This window comes from Mobula birostris, chromosome 15 (assembly GCF_030028105.1).
Source record: "Mobula birostris isolate sMobBir1 chromosome 15, sMobBir1.hap1, whole genome shotgun sequence".
In the NCBI taxonomy this organism is placed as follows: Eukaryota; Metazoa; Chordata; class Chondrichthyes; order Myliobatiformes; family Myliobatidae; genus Mobula; species Mobula birostris.
This window is the reverse complement of record NC_092384.1, coordinates 49278980-49304415: the sequence shown is the minus strand read 5'-3', so window position 1 is coordinate 49304415 and position 25436 is coordinate 49278980. Positions and strand designations below refer to the sequence as shown.

The following is a 25436-nucleotide window of genomic DNA, read 5'->3' as shown; positions in this document are numbered from 1 at the left end:
ACTGCTTGGGTTTCCTCTGGGTGCTCAGGTATCCTTCCACATTCCAAAGACGTACGGTATGGGTTAGTGAGTTGCGGGCATGCTATGTAAGTGTGGCAACACTTGCGAGCTGCCCAGCACAATCTTCACTGATTTGATTTGATGCAAAATGAATAAATTTTATTTGCTTTCAATGTGCATGTGACAAATAAAGCTAATCTTTTAGCCCTCAAGACATTTCTTGAAGCTGGACTCAACTTCTGTTGTGAAGGAAAAACTCAATTTCACAGAATGTTACCGGCAGTAGCCAGCTCTGCGAAATAAGTTGCAACTCTGGGTAGGGGAGTAGCATGGCAGGCAACCAGGGTGGACTGGACAGTGTAGTTGTACGTGATATCTTGTGTACTGATGTAGTTTATCATGTGCTGTGGAAAGTATAATGTTGCACCGTAGCTGTCACGTAGAGGCCTGGATAAGATGACAGTGCAGATTAGGTAAGATAGGCTGATCCAGTGATGTCATGTGCATGGTAGGCATTCATTACATTGTGTCTACCAACTTGTTCACATTTACTACTTCCCATGCCTCAATAGGGTATAAATATCCAGCGGTTATTTGTAGTCTTTTTTTGGGGTACAACAAATTAAATCATGGTGCATAATGGATTACTGACACCCAGGTGGATTGCAGGCTGTGCTCATGTTTGTCTCTTTGCAGCTTGTCCTTCAAAGCCTGCCAAGTCAAGGACACCTTTCTGCTAATCTCCATAAATTCCTTAAGTTCTGCAATATTTCAAGAACTGCCTTAGTCTAATTCTGCATTAGAGTTAGGGTATGTATCATTCTACTCCCTTTGCCCTACTTTTGGGGTTTGTGCCTTCACTTGCCTTTATTTCTGTTAATGAGACGTGACCGTTGCTACTCATTCTACTTGTGCTGACAAGGTGTTAGGGAGACACTTTCTTGAGCTGCTTTTGACAGTTTAGTTTAATCGAGTGTTTTGTGAAGCCATTTGAGGGAATACTTAACAAGTGAATTTCATTAGTGTTGGATTGGAATTGAAAATAAACTGGATTGGATAAGGATGATTGATGTCCTTATGTTAAAAGCATTAGTGAATTATTTGTGATTTTTACATACATTCTGATAGCTTCATTGCCACATTATTTCTAGATTTTTAAAAACAGAATTCTAATTCCTAAACCACCATGGGCATAAAAATAATTTGGATGTGTGGCCCTGCACTTTTAACTGTTGTATGATTGGAAATAATTTTGTAGGAAAATATTAAAAATATAGTTAATTTTCAAGATTGTGTAGCCTGACACTCAATGTCTCCATGTATAATTGTAATTAGTATTTGAATATTTAACATGGGATTTATTTTGTACAGGTCAAAAGCATTACATATCCAGCATTAATATGGGCTATAAAATTATTTCATGATAATTATGTTGTTAAACAGATGACCACATCAGTTGAAATTCCCAGCATTTTAAGTACAGAGAACATTCGTAGCTAGAAACACTGAATGTATCAGGCAGAATCTGTAGAAAGAGAAACTCAGTTAACATTTCAAATCAAAGAGGCTATATCAGAACTGGTAAAGTGAGAAAGTAGAAAGATGGGAGTTGGAATGGATAAGACAGTAGGAATACATCCAGTAGAATGAAGCCAAGATTCCCATGTTAATGAAGAGATCTGGTTGATAGATTGGTCAGGGCATTTAGAGAGAGCGAGAGAACACAAAGGAATATGTTAAAAGTTGTGATGTGCGTGTCAGAATTGTGGATGACATAGAATTGAAAGGAAAGATGCTAGAAATTTCAGCATGACAAGTTGGATCTGAGGAAAGAAGAAAACTGAATTAATATTACAGACTGATCACCTTACAGTAGAACTGGACAATTCTGATATGGAAAAAACAGATTTTCTGAAATTGTTGAACTCAACACTGAGTCTCAAAGGTTGCATTGTAGCCAGACAAAAGGTGATCAATCTGCTAGTCCAACTTTGCATTTGGCCCTGTTAGAACAGTTCGTCAGGTCACAGGCCAGAGGGATGGAGAATTAAATTGATGGGAATTGGAAACTCGGGGCTCTCAAGCAGACAAACTGGAGTTGCTCTGCAAACCAGACACCATTCTGCAATTCCTGTGCATCACATTGTGAACCCCATACACAATAACCTAGATTGGAAGAATCAAAAACATCAGAATCTTCTAGGAAACCCCAGGCTCATCACAGTTATTCCCTTTGACTTATTCATCCCATCTTCTTACCCTCTGCAACTTAAAACCAGTTTGTTTTCTCATTTACTCACTTCTTTAACCTGAAATGTTAACCCTGTTTCTTTTTCCACAGATGCTGTCTGACCTGCTGTTTGTTTTTAACATTATGTGATATTATTTCAAATTTCGAGCATCTACAGTTTTTAAATTATTTTAACCATTATTAGATTGTTTGTTATCAATCAAAGCAGAAAATGGGCTGATAATAAATTTTAGCATCGCGTCTTCATATACATGAGTAAACTGGGTCTAGTTATGTTCAGCTAAATTAGAAAACAAATACTTTTATCTTAGTAAGCCTCTGAAATACTTTCAGCTTTCAGCCAGTGCATCACTGGTTTAAATATTTCTGAATTGGTTCTTGGGCCTGGAGCTTGTACGTTCATTGTTTAGTCATACTGCAATGTCTTGTAAGTGGTTTATTTAGACCGTATAATACTGAAAGAGACAATGAAGCACTGAGATATTAACATCACTGAAAAATGTGTAAAATTAATGAATAAACATCTTCATATTCTGTAATTCTTTTTTCAGGATTAGTCATTGCAATTCTGACCTCTAAAAATCAATGCCAAATTAGAGTTTTAATACATTTAAAAAATACATCCTTTTTAACTAATCAAACCTCTTCTCTACAATCAAAAAAAATTACCATTATTTCAATGATTGCATTAGTTTAATGCAGATACACTCATTAAGTACATTGTGTACATGGGTACTTTGAAATGATGCCTTTTGGTCTGTTATATTGAGAACTATAGTGAAAATGGAAAAAAAAACTGCAGATGCTAGAAATCTAAAGGGAAAACAGAAAACAGTTGAAATACTTAGCTCTTGAGGCCACATGTATGGGAAAAGAGACCGAGTTAACATTTCAGGTTGAAGACCCATCTTCAGAATTGGGTAGGAAAGAAAATCAGCTTGTTTAATTGCAGGCAGGGTGGGGTACGAAAGATGTATAACCTGAGGTGATGATGGGGATAGGTTATAAAGAAAATAATCTGTATAATGAATGGGTGCAGTTTAAGGATAAGGACTTGAACAAGAGAACATCGGCACAGAAATGTAGGAGTTGCAAGATGCCAAGCTGGAAGCCGTGCCTGATCAGAATCGCTGGGCATGTTCTCCACACTCCCAAAGCATAACAAGGGGGTTTGGGAGGAGATTTAAGGTTCAGAAAACCATTTTCTTCCCTTCCTGCTGTGCATTTCACAACCTCTACATTTTGCCTGTTTTTGTCTATTTTTCACATTCTAACGGCTCCCATTCATCTATTAAACTTGTTTACAGCTTATGTGCATTGTCACCCTGGTTTTACCCTATCAGAGACATCCCACTTCCCCTATCCCCCCTTCAGTTTAATGAACTTCTTTTGTCCCTTTCCCAATACTGACGAAGAGTCTTCGACCTGAAATGTTGGCCTTGTTTCTCTTCCCACAGATGTGGCCTCACCTTCTGAGTACTTCCAGCGTTTCTGTTTTAATTAAGAGTAATACTTCTCATGATATTTTCCATTCTATGTCCAGATGGAAAAGTGTCCTAGTATAATAATTTAACAGCTAATGAGAATTATGTTGAGGTCCTTTTTAAAACATTCTTGATTTGTTGTATCATTTTCCATTCTTTCTGCACGGGCAGCGAGATTAATTGTCTTTTTATTTCTTAATCTTCCAAATTAAGCCATGTGCTTCTTAAAACCAGAGCTCAGAATTTTAATTAGCTTTCTAAAGTAACAATTGCAGATTTCATAAACACTCATAGCCTTTAATCTTACAGTGCTAAGTGAAATATAAAGAAGAATCTTGAATAATAGATTCCCAGTGATGTTTGCATTCACTGACATTCTGGTTAACTTTTATATTTGTTTCCTATTTCTCATTAGCGGCAACTCTTGTTATGACCACCAGCTACTGCCGTCTGTGCCATGGAAAGTTTTCCTCCAGGAGCCTACGTAATGTTTTTGCAAAAGTTCCTCTGATTGAAACAAGTCCAGAGAGACAGCGCAGAGCACAACAGACGTTCTGTGCTGATTTTCAGAAGCTAGTTGGTGTTGTGGTGAGGCAGGATCCCACTTTGCCACAGTATATCTGTAGGAACTGTCATGCTCAGTTTTATAAATGTTGGACTATCTTGAAAAACTTCATTCAAAAAGTGAATACTTCACCAGTAACTTCAGTACCACATGGACAAAAGGCTAGCAGGTACTCAAATCATTGATTTAAGTTGACTGTATTATACTGTCTAACATTTATTATATATGCAAAATATTCAGGTACTTGATGTAATCAGAAATTAAAACAAAAAAAAATTAGAATTATTTAAAGATATTATTCAGCAGCTTTGACATCAATGTATTGGTGATCTGTGGGTGGGAATAATTAATTTTTTTAGCTTAAGGTTGTGTAAGATGCTGCAGGTCATTAGTGAAGCTGAAACTTTAATGTTGTCGCCTAACCTCTCAGCTAGAATTTACTCTCTAAATTTGGCTATTTCTGTAAACTGCAACTGGATAATTCTCAGTGATGTCACTATTCCACTAATTCTAGTACTTTTCGATTTCATCACTCCAGTGCTGACAATCATGTTTTTTGTTGAAGCTCTGAGCGCTGGAATTCCTGTTTGACATCCCACTGCCTTTCTATCTTTTTGTTTTCTTTTATGACATTCCTTAAAATCTACCTCTTTGATTAAGCTTTCAGTAGATCTCCCTAATATCCCCTTTATGTGCCTTGATTTCATGTTTTTTTTATTTGTTCTTAAAGCTCTTTCAGATTTTGAACTGTTCAAGGTGGCCTAAAGATGGCAGGACAAGTTGATATGGAGATTAGGAAAGTATGTGCATTACTCATGTTTGTCAGTAAAGCAAAAGGGATGTAAGCAACTGGAATGCTGTATTCAATTCATTCCACCACACTGTAGCATGGATGTTGGGGTCCTAGAAACAAGTACCAGTAAAGTTTTGATAATCCAGCATTTACTTGTTCAAAAATCTTGATGGTTCAGCATCTGGTTCATAAGTTAGTACTATGTCTGAACTGGAGGTCCAGCGTATAAGTGAATTGTGCAGTCTGAACTGAGCTGAGTTTGGGACTGCTGTCCGTTTAAACTCAGCTGGAAAACAGTTAATATTACTGTGTCACATGTTAGAGTAGTAACCAACATTTCGATGAAAAACTCTGCCATCTTCATCAGGGATGATGCCTGGCATGTCTAGCCGATGGTATTTATACCCTTGTAGTCCATCCCTCCTGATTGGTTAGTCCTCATTCAGGGTGTCCGCACCCCCACCATATTAACAATTGAGTTCCAGTTCCTTCTTAGAGCGAGATCTTCATCTTTGTTAAATCTTTTCCTCTAGTTTTACTTCAATGGCTTCCTTTACCAGGTGGCCCCAAAAGCCATTGACGCAGCACGGTAGTTTTGTACTGTCAAAGTCAATCCTGTTCTGCTACCGCTGTTTCTCTGGGTAAACCAAATGGATACATCTCTTGCGCTCTTTGATGCAGGTTTCCACCGTGCATCCCGTCTGGCTGGTATACGCTGCTCAGCATTCACAAGGAATCCTGTAAACGCCAGCCGACCTGGGTTCCAGGTCATCCTTGACCTGCATAAACTGTGTCTGAACATACTTGAAGAAGCATTTGGGGTGTAAGGGCCATGAACACTGAGCCCTTTCCTCAACGTCCTGCATGTAGAAATTAGCAATAGCCAGTGACAAGGGCAATCCCAAGGCCACGGCGTACATTTGTTCATAATAGTTCCCCTTACAGAGGAAGTACATCGATGCAAGGGTGTGTTCAAAAGGGTTAGTGGTACCCTTATCAAGCCTGGTCTGCAGGAGGACCATGCTGTCCTTAATGGGAACTCTCATGGACAGGGACACCATGTCAAAGCTAACCATTATGTCCTCCAGGTTCAGCTGAATGTTGGTTTTAATGAAGTCAGTCAAATTCGTGATTGATGCTCACAGCCCCCAAGTAAGGGAGACAGCATGGTTGTTAAATCTTAGCAAAGTAGTAAGTCTGAGAATCTATCCCACTGATGTTAGGCCTGGGGGGGATTCCTCCTTGTGTATCTTGGGAAACCTGTAAAGTCTTGGTGGTATCAGTGCCTGTGGCATGTATCTTGCATACATCTGCTGCAGTTGGGATTTTTTCAATAAAGCTGAGGTCATCCTCAGTTGAATTTGTGGGTTCCTGCTGTAGAACTCTGTAGGTGGGATCGTACGGAATCTGTTGGACTTTCCTATGGTATTCGTCCTAGGACATAAGGACTGTTGCATTTCCTTTGCTGATAAAATCATGATGGTTGGGTTTCACCGTACGTAATGGCTACAAGGTGAAGGAAATCAGTTGGGCTCTTAAAAGGACTGACAGGAAACCTAACAATGAGGAGGAACCTGTTGCTACCGCCTCTCTTCCTTGTATTTCCACAGTTTATGGAAGGATCACCAGGATCCGGAAGAAGTACTAGATTAATTTATCCACAAACTGGTACAAAAGCTCAGATCACAGCTTATGCGGATCAAAGATGACTGGGACCCAGGTCAGCTGGCGTTTACAGGATTCCCTGTGAATGCGGAGCAGCGTATATTGGCCAGACAGGACTCACAGTGTAAACCCACATCAAGGAGCACAGGAGGTGTATCCGTTTGGGTTACCTGGAGAAACTGTCAGTAGCAGAACACTGCATTTGCAATGACCATAGGATTGACTTCAATGGCATAAAACTACTACGCTATGCCAATGGCTTTTGGGACTGCCTGGTAAAGGAAGCTATTGAAATAAAACTCGAGGAAAAGTGTTTTAACAAAGATGAAGGTCTCACTCTAAGAAATGGAACTCGATTGTAAGCAAGGTGGGAGAGCAGAAACCTGATTGGATAAGGACTAACCAATCAGGAGGGACAGACTACGGGCATATAAGTACCACTGGACTAGACATGCCCAGGCATCATCCCTGATGAAGATAGCAGAGTCTGTCATCGAAAAGTTGGTTACAATCGATACCTGTACCCAGCTGGAAGCCCAAGAAGAGTTTATTCATCATATACACTGGGAAAGCACTAGATCCTCTTTCATGTTAGAGTAGTGTTTGAGTATTTATAGAGGTAATATCCAATAGACTGCTATAGCTACTTGTCTGGTACCTACATTGCCTCCTAAGTACCAAATTATTGGAATTTTACTGTAGTCTGTATTACTGGGATAGAACCAGACATGAAGGAATTCTCTTGAGAGGAGAATTGGAGATTTGCTAATTAGTTCCTTAAATGAGGTCTATTGTAAAATTGTTAGCAATCTTTCAGAAACAAGTTGAGAGAAACTATTTTTAATCACACGCCTCTTAAAAGTACAGCACAACACAATCCAGTCTCATTATCCATCCTCTGCACTATCAGTAGACAGAACCAGCTTCCTTTTCACTTTCTATTAAAGATTTCTCAATCTTGTATTTATTAACCTTCATGCTTTGCAGAGAGGAAATTTTGTGTCTTGATGGCATATAAATACAAGTTTTTTTGGATAGTTAAAGTAGATGCTAGGTTAAAATTGTATCAGTTTTGAGACCATGAGGGTTTTCATTTTATTACTTTGAAGGTAAGCATTACAGTGCAGCAAACACCTTGAATTTAATTATCTTTTAACAACAGTTGTTTGGACACAAATAGACTGGGTAAACTGCATTTTTTTTGGCTTAGCTGGATTCTTGTTATTCATTGATGTGATAAGGGAATCAGCTGCTAGGATTTATTGTCCATCCCACTTGTTCTTTACTGGCAGCGAGTTTTGATGAGTGGTTTTCATAGAACTAAATGCCTTGTTAATAGTCACATCCAGGCATAACTGTTGAAGGGTGGCATATTTTCTTCCTGAAATTTATCAAGTGGATTTTTTTGACAGTTTGGTTTCATAATCATTTTTATTGTGACTATAATTTTAAATTCTATAGTAGTGATGTTTTTCTTATGGTGTAACTGAATTTCCATAAAACCATAAGATATACTGTAGGAGCAGAATTAGGCCATCTTGCCAATTGCATCTGCTCCGCTATTTCATCATGACTGATCCATTTCTCCTCTAAGCTCCAGTCTCCTGCCTTCTCCCTGTATCCCTTCATGCCCTGACCAGTCAAGAATCTATCAATCTCTGCCTTAAATATATATAAATACTTGGCCTCCACAGTGCCCGTGGCATAGAATTCTGCAGATTCGCTACTCTGGCTGAAGAAATTCCTCCTCATCTCTGTTCTAAAAGGACACCCCTGTATCCTGAGGCTGTGTCCTCTGATCTTAGACTCTCCCACCATAGGAAACATCCTCTCCACGTCCACTCTATCAAGGCCTTTCACCATTCAATGGGTTGCAATTAGGTCAACCCTCATTCTTCTGAATTCCAGTGAATACAGACCTGGAGCTATCAAATGCTCTTCATATGACAAGCCATTCAATTCTAGAATCAATTTTGTAAACCTCCTTTTAACCCTCTCCAGTTTCAGCACATACTTTCACAGATGAAGAGCCTCCAAATGAGGCCTCACCAGTGCTTTAATAAAGCCTCAACATTGTATCCTTGCTTTAATATTCTAGTCCTCCTGAAGTGAATGATAACATCACATTTGCCTTCCTCACCACAGACTCAACCTGAAAATTAAATCCTAGGGAATCCTGCACAAGGCCTCCCAAGTCCCTTCCTGCCTCTCTCCATTTGGAAAATAGTCTAACCCAATTCTTCTACTAAGGTGCTTGACCATACACTTCCCGATGCTGTATTCCATCAGCCACTTTTTTGCCCATTCTCCTAATCTGTCTAAGTCCTTCTGTAGCTTCTCTACTTCGTGAAAACTACCTACCCCTCCATCAATTTTCATATCGTCTGCAAACTTTGCAACAAAGCCATCAATTCCGTCATCCAAATCATTGACATATAATGCAAAAAGCAGTCCCAACACAGACTTCTGTGGAACACCACTAGTCACTGGCAGCCAACCAGAAAGGGCTCCCTTTATACCCACTCTTTGCCTCCTGCCAATCAGCCACTGCTTTATCCATGTTGGAATCTTTCCTGTAAGACAATAGGCTCATAACTTGTTAAGCAGCATCATGTGTGGCATCTTGTCAAAGGCCTTCTGAAAATCCAAGTACACAACATACATTGATTCTTCTTTATCTATCCTTCTTGTTTTTCTTCAAAGAATTTCAACAGATATGTCAGGTAAGATTTCTCCTTGAGGAAACCATGCCTAACTGTGGCCTATTTTATCGTGTGCCACCAAGTACCCTGAAACCATATCCTTAACAATTGACGCCAACATCTTCCCAATCACTGAGGTCAAATTAACTGACCTGTAATTTCCATTCTTCTGCCTCTCTCCTTTCTTGAAGAGTTCCGGAACCATTCCAGAATCTAGTGATTCTTGAAAGATCTTTACTAATGCCTCCACGCTCTCTTCAGCCACCTCTTTCAGAACCCTGAGGTGTACACCATCTGGTTCAGGTAACTTGTCTGCCTTATGACCTTTCAGTTTCCCAAGAACCTTCTCTTTGTAATGGTAACTACACACATATCATGATCCTGACATCTAGAACTTCCACCATGCTAGTAGTGTCTTCCACAATGAAGACTGATGCAAAATAGTTATTCAGTTCATCTGCCATTTCCATGTTCCCCAGTACTACCTCTCCAGCACCATTTTCCAGCTCTTGCCTCTTTTACACTTTATTTATCTGAAGAAACTTTTGGTATCCTCTTCAATATTATTGGCTAACTTACTTCTGTATTCCATCTTTACCTTAATGACATTTTTAGTTGCCTTCTGCTGATTTTTAAAAACATCCCAATCCTCTAGCTTCCCACTGATTTTTGCTCTATTATATGTCCGCTCTTGGGCTTTGACTTCTCTTGTTAACCATGATTGCCTCATGCCTTTAGAATACTTCTTCCTTTTTGGGATATATATACATACACACACACCCTGTGCCTTCCAAATTGCTTCCAGAATGCCCGCCATTGCTGCTCTGCTGTCATCCCCAGCAGTGTTCTTTTCCAATCAATTCTGGCCAGCTCCTCTCTCGTGTCTCTGTAATGACCGTTACTCCACTGTAATACTGATACATCTGACTTTAGCTTCTCCTCAAATTTCAGGGTGAATTCGATCATATTATGATCACTTTCTCCTAAGGATTCTTTTACCTTAAGATCTCTAATCAATTCCAGTTCATTGCACAACACTCAATCCAGAATAGCTGATCCCCTAATGGGCTCAACCACAAGCTGCTCTAAGAAGCCATCTCATTGGTGTTCTAGAAATAGCCCATCTTGGGATCCAGGACCAACCTGATTTTCCCAATCTACCTGCGTATTGAAACCCCCCATGACTATTGGAACATTGCCCTTTTGCATGCATTTTCTATCTCTCTTTGTAATTGTAGACCATATCCTTACTACTGTTTGGGTGTCTGTATACAACTCCTATCAGGGTCTTTTTATCCTTGCAGTTCCTTAGTTCTATCCTCAATGACTCAGCACCTTTTGACCCTGTCACCTCTTTCTAATAATTTGATTTCATTTTTTACCAATAGAGCAACACCACCCCCTCTGCCCATTTTCCTGCCCTTTTGATACAATGTATATCCTTGAATATTAAGCTCCCAGCTGTAATCTTGTTTCAGCCATGATTCAGTGATGCCTATAACATCATACACACCAATCTACAACTGTGCTACAAGTTCATATACCTTATTCTGTGTACTGCGCGCATTCAAGTATTCACCCTTTTTGATTTTGTGTGCCTTTTACATTGCAACTCATCCTGTTGACTGCAATTTCATCCTATCCTCAGCCTGTCCTTACGAGGAGCCTCACTACACATTGCCTTTTTTTGTAAGCCAACTACAGTTTCCATCCCCCTGCCACATTAGTTTAAACCCTCCTGAACAATTCTAGCCAACCTGCCTGCAAGGATATTGGACCCCCTCGGGTTCAGGTGTAACTCATCCCTTTTGTACAGGTCATACCTTCCCCAGAAGAGATTCTAATGATACATAATTCTGAACCCCTGCCCCTTCACCAGTTCCTCAGCCACGCACTCAACTGCCAAATCATCCTATTCTTGCCCTCACCTGTGCATGACACAGGCGGCAACTGGAGACTACTATTCTGGAGGTCCTATTTTTCAGCTTTCTTCCTAGCTCCCTAAGATCTCTCTTTAGGACTTCCTCACCTTGTTTACCTATGTCTTTGGTGCCAATGTTTACCAAGATTTCTGAATGCTCACCCTTGCCTTTCAGAATGCCCCGGACACGATCCGAGACATCCCTGATATTAGCACCAGGGAGGCAACATACCATTAAGTGTCTTTATCGCGCCCACAGAATCTTGTCTCACTTCCTCTGATTATGGAATCTCCTATCAACACTACAGTCCTCTTTATCTCTCTGTCCTTCTGAGCCACAGCACCAGACTCTGTGCCAGAGACCCGGTCAGTGTGACTCCAGTAGGTTGTCCCTCTCAGTAGGATCTAAAGTTATATATTTTTTATTGAGGGAAACAGCCACAGGTGCACTCTGCACTGACTGTGCATTTCCCCTCCTGACAGTCATCCAGTTACCTATCTCCTGCAATCTAGGGTGACTACCTCCCTGGAACTCCTGTCTGTCACCTCCTCATTCTCCTGTATGAATTGAAGGTTATGGAGCTGCAGCTGCAGTTCCTTAATGCATTCTCTCAGGAGCTGCAGCTCAGTGCAGTTGTTTATCTGGGAGACTGGAGGTCTCCCAGACTTCCCACATCCCACACACTGTACAAAACACTGTCCCTGGAGCCAGTCTCACTAAACTATGCCCTAATAGATGAGGAATGCACAAATAAGAACTGAAAGTGAGAAACTTGCCAGACACTTTATCTTGCCTAAGCCAGATGTGCCAAAGCCATTCTAAACACTGGCACATTCACAACAAGTGGCCGCACCACTTGCACTTGAGTTATTTTTACTGGCCCTCTCTGATGAATCCCTCATTGATTAGTTGCTTCTTTACTCAGAGAAACTGCTGCTAAGCTCTGCCTTTTAAACCTTGTGCACAGACCCTACTGAAAGGTAGCTCTTTTTACGCACTTCCTCTTGCTGATTGGTCACTCCTCAACTTTGAGATACTGCTGTGAAGCACTGCCTTTTAAATCTTGATCGCACGCCTGATTGAAAGGTAGCTCTTTTTGTGCTCTGCCTCTTGCTGAATGGTCGCTCAACCTAGACAAGCTGCCGTGAGGCTCTGCCTTTTAAATTTTGATCGCGGTCCTGATTGAAAGGTAGCTGTTCTTACACACCCCCTGCTGTTGATTGCTCAACTCACAGAAAACTGCCGCAAAGCTCTGACTTTTAAATCTTGAACGCAGACCTGACTGAGAAGTAACTTTTTATGCTCTGCCTGTTGCTGATTGGTTGCTCCTCAATTCTGAGAAACTGCTGCAAAGCTTTGACTTTTAAATCTTGATTGCGGTCCTGATTGAAAAGTAGCTCTTTTTAAGCATGCCCTGACATTGATTGCCCAAATCCTTTATACTCCAAGCTGCTAGATATTTTAATAGCTCAAGAGACTTTTCACTGTTACTTTTATATAATGCATTTTGTTCTAAATTTTGTTATTGTAGATGTGTTGCAACAACTGAACCATCATCAACACAATCACTTTCAAAATCTCCATTAATCAATTCTGTATCTGGTAAGTGAACTGCAATGCTTTCGCTGTGCTCCAATATACTCTGTTTGGAATTGTTTCACATGTGAGAACAGCGTCAACTTGCATTTATTTGGACTTTTATCATATAAGATGTCCTTGGATGATATGCAGGAATATAATTGAAAAGAGATTGATACTGAGCCCAAAAGGATAAGCTTTCCTAGAGGTAACTTTAATGAGGAGAAGTGCAGGGAAAGAATTCCAAAGCTGGGTGCTTAGATGGCTGAAAGTATGGGTGCCTTAGGGTGAATTTAAATACATGGATTCTGGTTAATTGGGTCGTTGGTTAATCGGGACAGCTGCTTATTTGGGACAATTCTTAAGGAACAAAAACTAATTGAGAAAATAGATGGGATTCCCTTCGTTTATTTGGGACACTATATGACTTGGTTGGAACAAGAGACCATTGCCAAAGTTTCTAATTAGCATCAGTTGTGTGTACCTGTGTGGCCATTAAACACTACACTGTGCTTAGAGTGAACAGTTTTTAAATGGTGTCAGTTACGAGTTTTTGCATTCAAAAAGCAGTGATTTTTATCACTGATAATTGGTGAGAAATAAGCAGTAAGACAATTCAGAACTGTTTTGCTCACTGCAGTTTCAAACATTTGGGTTTGGAGTGCCAGAAACGGCTGTGAGTGAAAATGAAATAATTTCACTACTTCAAGTTAGGAACTTTGAAGTATTTGAAGGTATCAACAATCATTTTTGATGTTACAATAAAAGTGGAGATTTGGAGGATACAATCATCAAAAGGATTGTATGGAAGCAGTCTATTATCTGCACTAGGTGTCTGCGCTGATTTTGTTCATTTACAATCAATCAAAAGAACTCAACAGCGTACACTGGATGAATTCCTCCATCGATACTTATTAGAAACCACAATTTTATAGTACTATAGTAGTATTGGTAGTGTTAAAATTTGCTCTGTATTTCTTTTCAATAATAATTTGTTACTCAGTTAAAAATGATAGCTTGTCTTTTTTATACATTTTTAACTATTTCCAAGTAATCATCTAATTGGGGCAGCTTCTTAATTGGGCAAATATGCACTGGTCCCAGTTAATCAGAATCCACTGTAATTGTACACAAGAGAGTTGATTTGTAGGAGCATTAAATTCTCTGAAGGTTATAAATATAGGGGAGGATGTTGCCATTAGAGGGATTTAATATCAATATGAGAATTTTAAATTCATGGGATTGATGGGCTCAGAATCAATGTCTTCTTTAGGGACTCCCTCAGAATCGAGGACAAGTTCCTTCCACTGTTAACCAGTGAGTTTTAAGGTGAATGATGAGTTCTGTACTGGTCCTGCATATTCCTCCACAGGTGAGGCTGGTGGTGCACAAAGGGGTGGATGGATGGGATGTTTGGGCTGTTTTTATTCATTCAAGGAATGTGGGCTTCACAGATGAACATAGTACTCTCCTTCCAAGGTTTGCACTTGACTTCCACATGCTTCTGTATGGGAAATTTGAGATGCTTTGTGCCTTTCCGAATGCTTCCTCTTCTCCATTTTTAGTGATCATAGGCTAGTGAATCCTGTGAGTTCATGGGTGATTTCAAAGTACAAAGTACATTTATTTTCAAAGTACATATGTCACTATATACAACCTTGAGAGAGAAAAATATTAATAAAGCAGTAAGTATCAAAAACATGAGATGAAGAGTCCTTGAAAGTGAGTGCAGTTGGGTGGGAACAGTTCAGTTTTATCCTTTCAAGGCGAGTTTGAGATAATTTTGAAGCATTTTCTTTGTCCTTCTGGAAATCCTTACTGAGTCAAGAGTTGGAGTATTTTTCTTGTTTTGGGAACTTGGTGTCAGGTATACCTTCATTGCGGCCTGTTATCAGTGGAGTGTGATCAGAGTCTTAATGTTGATGTAGACTAGCAAGAAGGTGGTAATTTTGGTTTTGGATTTGAAAACACCTGTTCATTGGCTAGTTGCTGGATCTCCTGCACTCTTTCCACCCACCATCGTTTGTTTGAGCCGTTAGATTTTTGGTTTGGCCTTGGCTTTAAGAATTCTTTTTTAGTCATTTTTCATTTCTGCAGATCTAATGAGGTCCTTCAGGTGAAGATACTCCCTCAGAAGGGAGTTTTGGGATTAGGATTCACTAATATTAAAAGACCAGTGATATAATTTCCAAATTACAAGGGAATCCATAGGCATTGAAGTTCCCATGCACCTGCTGCCTTTCTCCTTTTTGCAGGTGTAAGCACAAGTTTGAGAGTTACTGCTGAATAACCAAAGTTCATTTTGCAAATGGTACACACTACAACCACTCCATATCGATAGTGGAGGGACTAAGTTTTAGGATGCCTGCCTATGTATTTTTTTCCCCTTTGAGTTCAGTTCAAGGCAGCCTTACACTTAGACCATAAGATATAGGAGCAGAATTAGCTATTCAGCCCTTCAAGTCCGCTCCGCCATTTCATCAAGGCTGATCCTGGATCCCATTCAACCTCATACACACGCCATCTCACCATATCCCTTGATGCCCTGAGCAATCAGGAATCTATCAACTTCAGTTTTAAATATACCCACAGACTTTGCCTCAACTACAGTCTATGGGAGAGCATTCCACAGATTCACCACTCTTTGGCTAAAAAAATAAATTACTCCTTACTTCTGTTCTAAAAGGTCGCCCCTCAGTTTTGAGGCTGTGCCTTCTAGTTCTAGATACCCACACCAGAAGAAACATTCTCACCACATCCACCTTATCTAGTCCTTTCAACATTCGGTAGGTCTCAATGAGATCCCCCCGCATTCTTCTAAATTCCAGTGAGTACAGACCCAGAGCTGCCAAATGGGCCTCATATGTTAACCCTTTCATTTCTGGAATCATCCTCGTGAACCTCTTCTGGACTCTCTCCAATGACAATACATCCTTTCTGAGATAAGGAGCCCAAAACTGTTGCCATACTCCAAGTGTGGCCTAATTAGAGTCTTATAAAGGCTCAGCATTATCTCAGCAACACACACAAAATGCTGGAGGAACTAAGCAGGCCAGGCATCTGAGTACAGTCAACATTTCTGGCCGAAACCCTTCGGCAGGACTGCTGTTGACCCGGAACGTCGACTGTACCTTTTTCCATAGATGCTGCCTGGCCCCCGAGTTCCTCCAGAATTTTGTGTGTGTGTTGCTTGGATTTCCAGCATCTGCAGATTTTGTCTTGTTTCTCAGCATTATCTCCTTGCTTTTATATTCTTTTCCCTTTGAAAGAAATGCCAACATTGCATTTGCCTTCTTTACCAGACTCAACCCATGAATTAACCTTCTGGGAGTTTTGCACGAAGACTCCCATGTCCCCTTGCACCTTTGATGTTGGAATGTTCTTCCCATTTAGATAATAGTCTGCACTATTGTTCCTTTTACCAAAATGCATTATCTACATTTCCCAACACATTATTCCATCTGCCACTTTTTTGTCCATCCTTTCAATTTGTCTAAGTCCTGCTGCAATCACGTTGCTTCCTCAGCACTACCTACTGCTCCACCTACCTTCATATCACTTGCACACTTTGCCATAAAGCCATCAATTCCATTATCCAAATTATTGAACAACAATGTGAAAAGTAGCGGTCCCAATACTGACCCCTGAGGAACACCACTAGTCACTGGCAGCCAGCCAGAAAAGTCCCCTTTTATTCCCACTCGCTGCCTCCTGCCTGATAGCTGTATCTATGCCAGTATGTTTCCTGTAACACTATAGGATTTTATCTTGTTAAGCAGCCTCATGTGAGTCAAACATGTGAGAAGGAATTATCAAATTCCTTCTGAAAATCTAAGTAAATGACATCCACTACTTCTCCTTTGTCCATCCTGCTTGTTACTAGAAAGAATTCCAACAGATTTGTCAGGCAAGATTTCCCTTGACAGAAACCATGCTGACTTTGACTTATTTTGTCATTGGTCTCCAAGTACCCCGAAATCTCGTCCTTTGTAATGAACTCCAACACTTTCCCAACCACTGAGGTTAGGCTAACTGGCCTATAATTTCCTCTCTTTTATCCTCCTCCCTTCTTAAAGAGTGGAGTGACATTTGCTATCTCCAGTCCTCTGGGACTATGCCAGAATCAAGTGATTCTTGAATGATCATGACCAATGCATCTGTTATCTCTTCAATGTCTCTCAGGACTTTGGAGTATAGTCTATCTGATCCAGATGACTTATCCACCTTAAGACCTTCCAGTTTGCCTAGCACTTTTTCCTTTGTAATGGCACTCACTCTTGCTCCTTGGCACTCACGGGCCTCTGGCATACAGCTAGTGTCTTCCACAGTAAAGACTGAAGCAAAGTACTAATTAAGTTCATCTGCCATTTCTTTGTTTCCCATTACTACCTCAACAGCATCATTTTCCAGTGGTCCCATATCAACTCTTGCCTCCCTTTCACTCTCTATATAACTGAAAAACTTGTAGTGTCCTACATTATGTTATTGGCTAGTCTGCCCTTATATTTAATCTTTTCCTTTCTTATAGCTTTTTTAGTTGCTTTTGTTGGATTTTAAAATCTTCCCAATCATCCAACTTCCCACTCACTGCTACTTTACATGCCCTTTCCTTGGGTTTAATGCAGTCCTTATTTTCCCTTGTCAGCCACGGTTAGCCAGCCTTGCCATCTGAGAACTACTTATGTGGGACATATCTATCTTGCGCCTTGTGAACTATTCCCAGAAACTTCAGCCTCCTCTGCTCTGCCGTCGTCCCCGCCTGTATCCCCCTTCAATCTACCTGGGCAAGTTCCTCTCTCATGCCTCTGTAATTCCCTTTATTCCATTGCGATACTGATACATGTGACTTGTGTTTCTCCCTGTCAAAATACAGTATCACTGCCTCCTAAGGATTCCTTTATGTTAAGCTCCCTAATAAAATCTGGGTTATTACACCCCATCCAATCTAAGATGGCCTTTCCCCTAGTAGGCTCGAGCACAAGCTGCTCTAAAAAGCCATCTCATAGGCATTCAACAAATTCCCTCTCTTGTGATCTGACGTCAACCTGATTTTTCCAATCCCATTGCATATTGAAGCCCCCCTATTACAATTGTGACATTACCCTTATTTCATTGCTTTCCAGCTCCCTTTGCAATCTCAACCCATGGCTACTATTTGGAGGCTTATATATGATTCCCATAATGGTTTTGTCACCCTTTCAGTTTCTTAATTCCACCCACTAAACTTGTAGTGTCCTGCTTTATATTATTGGCTAGTTTGCCCTCATATTTCATCTTTTCCTTTCTTATAGCTTTTTTAGTTCCTTTTGTTGGATTTTAAAAACTTCCCAGTCATCCAGCTTCCCATTCACTTTGTCACCTTTCTAAAGATGTAATTCCATCTCTTACCAATAGAGCCACACCATCACTTATGCCTTCCTGTCTGTCCTTTCGGTAGAAGATATATCCTCTGATGTTAAACTTCCACTATGGCCTTCTTTCAGCCGCGACTCAGTGATGCCGCAGCATCATACTGGCCAATCTCTAATTGCGCCACAAATTCAACCACCTTATTCCAGATGCTAGGTGTATTTACATACAGCACCTTCAGTCCTGCATTCTTTCCTCATATAAATGTTGCCTCTGTGGTACAACTTAACTCTTTGCTCTGTCTGCAGTTTTACCTAATCATTGGCTAGTCCTTTCTTACATTCATATTACATAATACATCATCTACTTGTAAGCCTGCTGGCTCATCCTCAGTTCTTATTGGTTCCCATCCCCATGCAAATAATTAGCTCCTGAATCTCCTGGTTATTGTCCACAAACCAGTCTTGTGTTTTCTGGTGGAGCACTTATCAGGGTACTTAAGAATACGCCAGGTAGCTTGGGCATTGCCAAACTGTTTGTGAGATGCTGGCTGAGCAGCAGACTCTCTGCAGGCTCACTGGAACCCTTGATACTGATTTTCTCATGAGTGTTTCTGTTGCCACTCTTCGTTAGCATCCATTTAATAGGGATGAGACACCAGAAAATATTTTTTTTTAAATTGCAGAGTCTGAAAACCTGAACTGAAACAAAAAGAATATACACCGGCTGAGCCTGTGTCACAGATGGATGACTGGAGACAGAAAATTCAAGTTAACTGAAGTTGTAGATTGCAACATTGAGTCTAGAAGGTACAGTGAGCCCAGAAAGAAGATGAGTGCCGTTCATCAAGTTTGTGTTTGGCCTCATTGTAATGACACAGGAGACCACAGACTGATAGATCTGTGTGTGATGGAAATTAAAGTAGCAAATAACAGGAATCTGAGGCTCACCCCTGTTCAGTGATCGTAGGTGCTCCTCAAAGCTGTCACCCATTCTGATGATCTACCTTATCTATGCCTCCCATAATTTTATGCAGTGACCAGAACTGCATATCAAATTCCAAATGTGGCCTAACCAATGTTTTATATACGTGACTTCCCAGCTCTAGTGGTCAACACCCTGATTGATGAAGTTCATGTGCAAAGTAAAACAATTTTAGCTCTATACAGTTTTCAGTGATGAATGTATAGAATTCTTTTGAAATGTATTTGAAAACTGGAAAATTTTTAATGTTTTTAAGTAGAACCAAGCATTGAGATTTTCTTTAAGATATGTTCAAACATTAAACATTGCTATTTCTGATGTGTTGATGTACAATTTATAAAATGGAAAAGTGACTAGATTTCATTAAGGTCATAAATAATGATAACTTGCTAAAACAGTAAGGTTATATCTTATTTATTGATCTGTCTTTTTAATAGTTTTTTATATTAATGCAAACTGAGAAATCTATGGTAGATTAACTGAATCTTTTTATTATTTGTAGGTGACTTTAAACGGATGTTAAATGATGGTGTCTTAATCGCAAGCCCACAGTGTCTACAAATTTTGGTCACTTGGGCTCACCATCACGGTAGCAGCTGTGGGTCTCAACCACATGTACAGAGTGTCTTATCTGCAGAGTATCGAGGAGTGGTTGGAGCTGTCTGGGGCTGTCCAGAGGGCCACAGTTACATCCTGGACATGCATTCAAATCATAATATTGTTTTGAATGAGGGACAGTGCCCATCCAATAGAAATAAAGACTCAAGGAAGGAAGTTCTTGGTAGTTCAATAACCGTTTCACCTCAGAATGGAACAGGTACTGCAAATGGTGAGGGTGAAAATGTTGTGAAGCATCAGTCTGTCCCAGTGTTATTTTGGTCATCAGACTTTCAGCCTTGCACATTCAGTAGAGCTACTTCGCAGTCAATGGAAGTGGATAACTCAAAATATCCATTGAAGAAGGATATGCCCTTGCTCTCAGATCCTGAATATACAGAGTGCTCTTGGGAAAAAGTTCAGATACAGGATGCAAATAGGCTATTAAATGCTAAAGGTAAGAAATTAATTTTATTGTCAAATTATGAGGTTGTATTTTTTACAATAATTCAGAAAATGAATACAGGTTGAGTACCTCTTATCCAAAATGCTTGGGGCTGGAAGTGTTTTGGATTTTGGATCTTGGAATATATATTGAGATAGCTTGGGATTTCCATCATTTCGGACTGTGAATTTATGTTCATTACATATGTGAAGTCACTTCTCAGAATTGTCCACGGTGCACAGAGACCTGCGCATCACCTGGGAGCTTTCTCCGTGCCTTGTGGAATTTTCTATTTGTGTTGTCAGCCCCGGGGAAAAAAAAATCAGATTTTGGAGGTTTTCAGATGAAGACATTTTGGATAAGGAGTAGTCAACCTGTATTACTAACTGAAGAAACAGGAATACGTTGTAATCTTTTGTAGTAATGTTTATTGAGTGATAAATGTTAACAGGGTACCTGAGAGAAGTCATGCTGATGGGCGTTTGTATGTGCTAATGAAACAGAGTCATAGAATCATACTGCCCTGAAGTAGATGCTTTAGCCAAACATATTCATCCCAGCTATCAAGTGCCTATCAATACTAATCCTATTTGCCAGCACTTGTTCATTATGCCTCGATGATTCAAAAGTCATCAAAGCCAATTTTGGATGTATTTTGTCAACATGCTCTTTTGGATCAGTTTCCCATGTGGGAACTTTTCAAAGTTCTCTCTGAAGTCTACATGGATGATATCAACTACACTGACTTTATTTTGCAGCCTCTTCAAAAATTTCAGTCAAGTTTGTCAAATGTGATATTCCTGCTAACCAAACCATGCTATTTTTTGTTTAATTAATCATGATCTTTTTTCCATTAACTTCCCTACAATTAACACTTCACCCACAGGCCTGTAATTAATCTGATTTATTCCTAATGTTCTTGAGTACAGGTACACTATTGCTGTCCTTCAGTCAGCTGGTGCTTTGCTTGTGGCCAGGATAGATCAGACTATCTCTCAGTAAGCCCCAGGAATCTACTCATTCTTGAGTAGCCTGGCATGCATCTCACCGGGTGTGGGGACTTACCCTTTAAAACAGCTTAATCATAATATAAAAATAGGTATTTTATGTAACATGTTCTAGAATTTCTCTGACACCACTCAAGCCCCACCCCCAAATCCTCAAAAACAAAACATTTGCCTTGGTGAATACAGATGAGAAATATTCATGTAAGATTTCACCTACATCCATTGGTTCTGTACACATTTTAGTTCCTAATTTGTGGTTATCCTCCTGCTAATGTAATCATAGGGTCACAGCCATAGCGAGAGTGTGGCAAGTCCTTTTGGCCCACAGAGTCCCTGTTGAGCATCAGTATCCATTTACACTGATGCTATCATAACCCATTTTATCCAAGGAAACTGGAGTGCTTGGAGGAAACCCATGTGGTCACCAGGAGAGCATGCATTCTCCACGTAGACAACACCAGAAGTCAGGATTAAGCCCAGGCAGCAGATCTGCCAGCTGCACCACTCTTGTTTATAAAATGCTTTGAAGATTGTATTTAATCTTGATTATACAGTTGCATGATTTCAGTATACTACAACAAGCTATGTTACCAACATTACTTTCTCAGGCTACCTCAATATAAAAAGTAAAAAGATAGTACCTTAATTAATGAAGGTTAAAATTTTAATTATTAGACAAGAAATCCAAACATTATCTACTCAGTTTAATTTGTAAACTATAAGCCTACATTATGCGTTTGCCATTTTCTTAACAAGTGATTATGGAATCCCATTCTCAAAATACCAATAACAATTTCTACTCACAAATTGATATTGAATTATTTTGCATAAATCGGAATTTCAAGCTGTGTGTGTATCCAAAACCAATGAAATGTCTGATTGATTTTATGTGCCTTGGCTCCATGGTAGCAATGTTGCTTTCAGACTGAAAATTATGAATTTTAACTCTACAGCTGAGCAACATATCCAGACAGCACCTACACACAGTGAGATTGCTATACAGGTTTCCCCCGCCATCCAAAGGTAGAGCGTTCCTATGAAACAGTTCGTAAGCCGGAAGGTTGTAAAGCGAAGAAGCAATTACCATTTATTTATATGGGAAAAACTTGTGAGCATTCGCAGACCCAAAAATAACCTACCAAATCATGCCAAATAACACACAAAACCTAAAATAACAGTAACATATAGTAAAAGCAGGAATGATATGATAAATACACAGCCTATATAAAGTAGAAATACTTCTCTACAATCATTGCCTGCACTGTTCTCCGTAGCGAAAATCTCATGCAAGCGCTCTTGGCAGAAACACCCTCTCCAGTAACCTTTAAGCTATGAAGCTGCCAAATCATACCAAATAACACATAAAAATACGCAGCTGATATAAAGTAGAAATAATGTATGTACAGTGTAGTAACACTTACGGGAATCGGAAAGACAGCGCCGAGCACACTGATGATGGTGTGTTAAGCTGAGTCGTCGGAGGCTGGGGTGGTGCAGTGGCCCCCACCCTCCGGGCTGCCGACTGATACCGATCCGCGAAGCATGCAGCGATGCAGTGGTGGCCGGGACGCACCCAGCACATCTTTAAGAAAAAAGCCGAAATAAACAAGCTAATTAATTAGATGCTGCCCGGCATGTAAATGTCAGCCCAGATCAGCGGCGACGCTATCGGCAATCGCCTCTGATCGGGACTGACATTTACGTGCCGGGCGGCACCTAATTAATTAGCTTGTTTATTTCAGCTTTCTTCTTAAAAATGCGTTGGGTGCCTCCCGGCTACTGCTGCATTCTCCGCGAATCGTTATCTGTCAGCGGCCAGGTGGTTGGGGTGGTGGGACACTGGGGTGTCATCTTATCGTCAATCAGGGCAGGCAGGTCATCTTCTTCTATGTCTGCCTGCCTCGATGTCGAAGGTCGAGGTTCGTCGTCTGCAGTGGCTAATGTGGAAGGCTTGCTTGACTACTAGCCTCGCGCATTTTTCTATCATACAGTTCTTTGTAAGCACTCAAACCATCCTGCAAATATGCCCTAAACTTATGTACCCTTTCAAAATTAAAGTCGTACTTTATCATTGCAGTGAAATCTCACGGAGTTGCTTCACGTTCTGTTCCTGGACGACTTCACTTTCACTACTGCATTCAATTTCGATTGTTATCCTTTCCTCTTCCAATTGCAGCAGCTCTTCATCTATCAGTTCTTGGTCATGCGATTCCAAAACCTGTTCAACATCATCTTCATCAACCTCCACAAGCCAAATTCACTTTGTCCTTGCTTCATTCACCACGATCGAAACACTTAATTATGTCTAGTTTTACACTAAGTGTAACACCCTTACAAACTCTTTTAGGCTTTTCCGATAACTTAGAACTCATCTTGCAAACGGCTGCTCAAAATAAATTGACATAAAGCACAGATGCTCATGGGCACGTGTTTAAGCAATGCTGGCTAGAATGCCGTTCTGAATCCGGGGGAGGAGCGGCTGCTTAGGGCGCGCGCTGCTTTTTCCACATGCTGCTTTTTTTCGTAACAATGAAAACACCTTCTGTTAGCGGAAACAGGTAACTAATGTAGGTTTTTCGTAACAGTGAGGTTTCGTAAAGCAAACATTCGAAAAGCGGGGGACACCTGTAACATTGAAGTACCAAATTTTCAGTTGAGTTATTATTCTTGCTAAGTAGCAGGAAGGATAAATTGCAACACCAAACTTTCAGACTTCTTCCTACTGTGGAAATACCACTTCCACTTTCAGTGATGGAGATTCAGTTCAGAATACCATGCTGCAGTATTACTTTAGGAACTCCTTTTAAATGGAATTGGAAGTAAATCTCAGTATCAAAACACCTGAGTATTGAGAATTGCTTAGTGACTTTCAGAATATAGTCCCATATAGATCACGTTTAATACAGCGTTTCACATGCTATAACATTTGAACTCATTAGACCTTTCGAAATGGATATCATACTTCTGTAGAAAGGAGTGTTTGTTGCTAGCACAATCCGGTCAGATAGCATTGGGAAGACTGAGCAATAATAGGTTATCATTTAAGAAACTTCAAGGTACCTGGGTACTGTTGTCAGCTGTTTGTTCTGATATTCACAATACTGGACAGAATGTCCTGAACTTTTAAGAGATTATGTAGGGACAGTTGATAAGGATGTATAAAGGGTAATAAAAATAGAAACTGCTGGCAATCCTCAGCAAGTCAGGCAGCAGCTGTGGAAAGAAAAACTAAGTTTATTCTTCATGAACTCTGTCAGAATTGAAAAAGATTGAAAACAGGCTAGCTTTCAGTTGCAGAATATGTGGGGAAGTGATAGATAGAACAAAGGATGGGTAGGCTGAATGAGTAGGGCTAGGGTTGCTGTGATGAAAAATGTTAATTGGGCTTATCTGATTAATGAAGACAATTAGACATAAAGACAATAAAAGGATATCCATAAGCTATGACATTCAGGATAAAGCGGAGGGAAATTCCCCATAGATCAGGCAGCGTCAGTGGAAAGAGAAAAACTGAGTTAATATTACAGAGAGATGACTTATAGGAGAATTGTCCAGAAGAAGTGAATTATCAGTTCGGGATCAAATTCTGAAGGCTTCAACATGCCCCGATGGAAGGTGAGATGCTGGGATTCAGTAGGGCTGCTTTGGAATAGTATGGGAAGTTACAAATGGAAAGGTCAGAATGAGTGGGATGGAGAATTAAAGTGACAGGGAACTGCAAGCTCAGGGCTGCCCTGCATTCATACTGGAGCTAACTCACAAAGTACTCCCCTATCTTCATTTGGTTTCTCTATTGTAAAGGAGACCACATCACTAACACAGAATGCAATGCACTTCATTGGAACAAATGCAAATCAATTGTTTTACCTAAGAGGACTTTTTAGGTGCCTAGATGGTTGGAAGTGAGGAGATCAGTTGAATCCCTTGCAGTTGCATGTGAAAGGACCCTGTGAAGGGGGTGTTTGGGATATTCTAACCTCTTTGTAGCTTAAAACTAATTAACTTTCTCTCTGTGTTCTTCTTCCTGAAATATTAATTCTGTTCTTCTTTCCAGATGGTGATTGATGCGATGAGCATCTCCAGCTTTTTTTCGT

General features: G+C 40.2%; 1 protein-coding gene across 2 annotated transcripts in view; it reads left to right on the top strand.

The window, feature by feature from the left end:
• The window catches only part of znf276 (zinc finger protein 276), a 55997-nt gene that overhangs the window by 12942 nt on the left and 17619 nt on the right, over positions 1–25436 (top strand). For both annotated transcript variants that reach the window (XM_072279743.1, XM_072279744.1), the window contains exons 2-4: positions 4151–4469; positions 12914–12984; positions 19796–20347. In XM_072279743.1, the coding sequence (XP_072135844.1) occupies positions 4151–4469; positions 12914–12984; positions 19796–20347 (942 nt within the window). The remainder of the gene's footprint in view (positions 1–4150; positions 4470–12913; positions 12985–19795; positions 20348–25436) is intronic.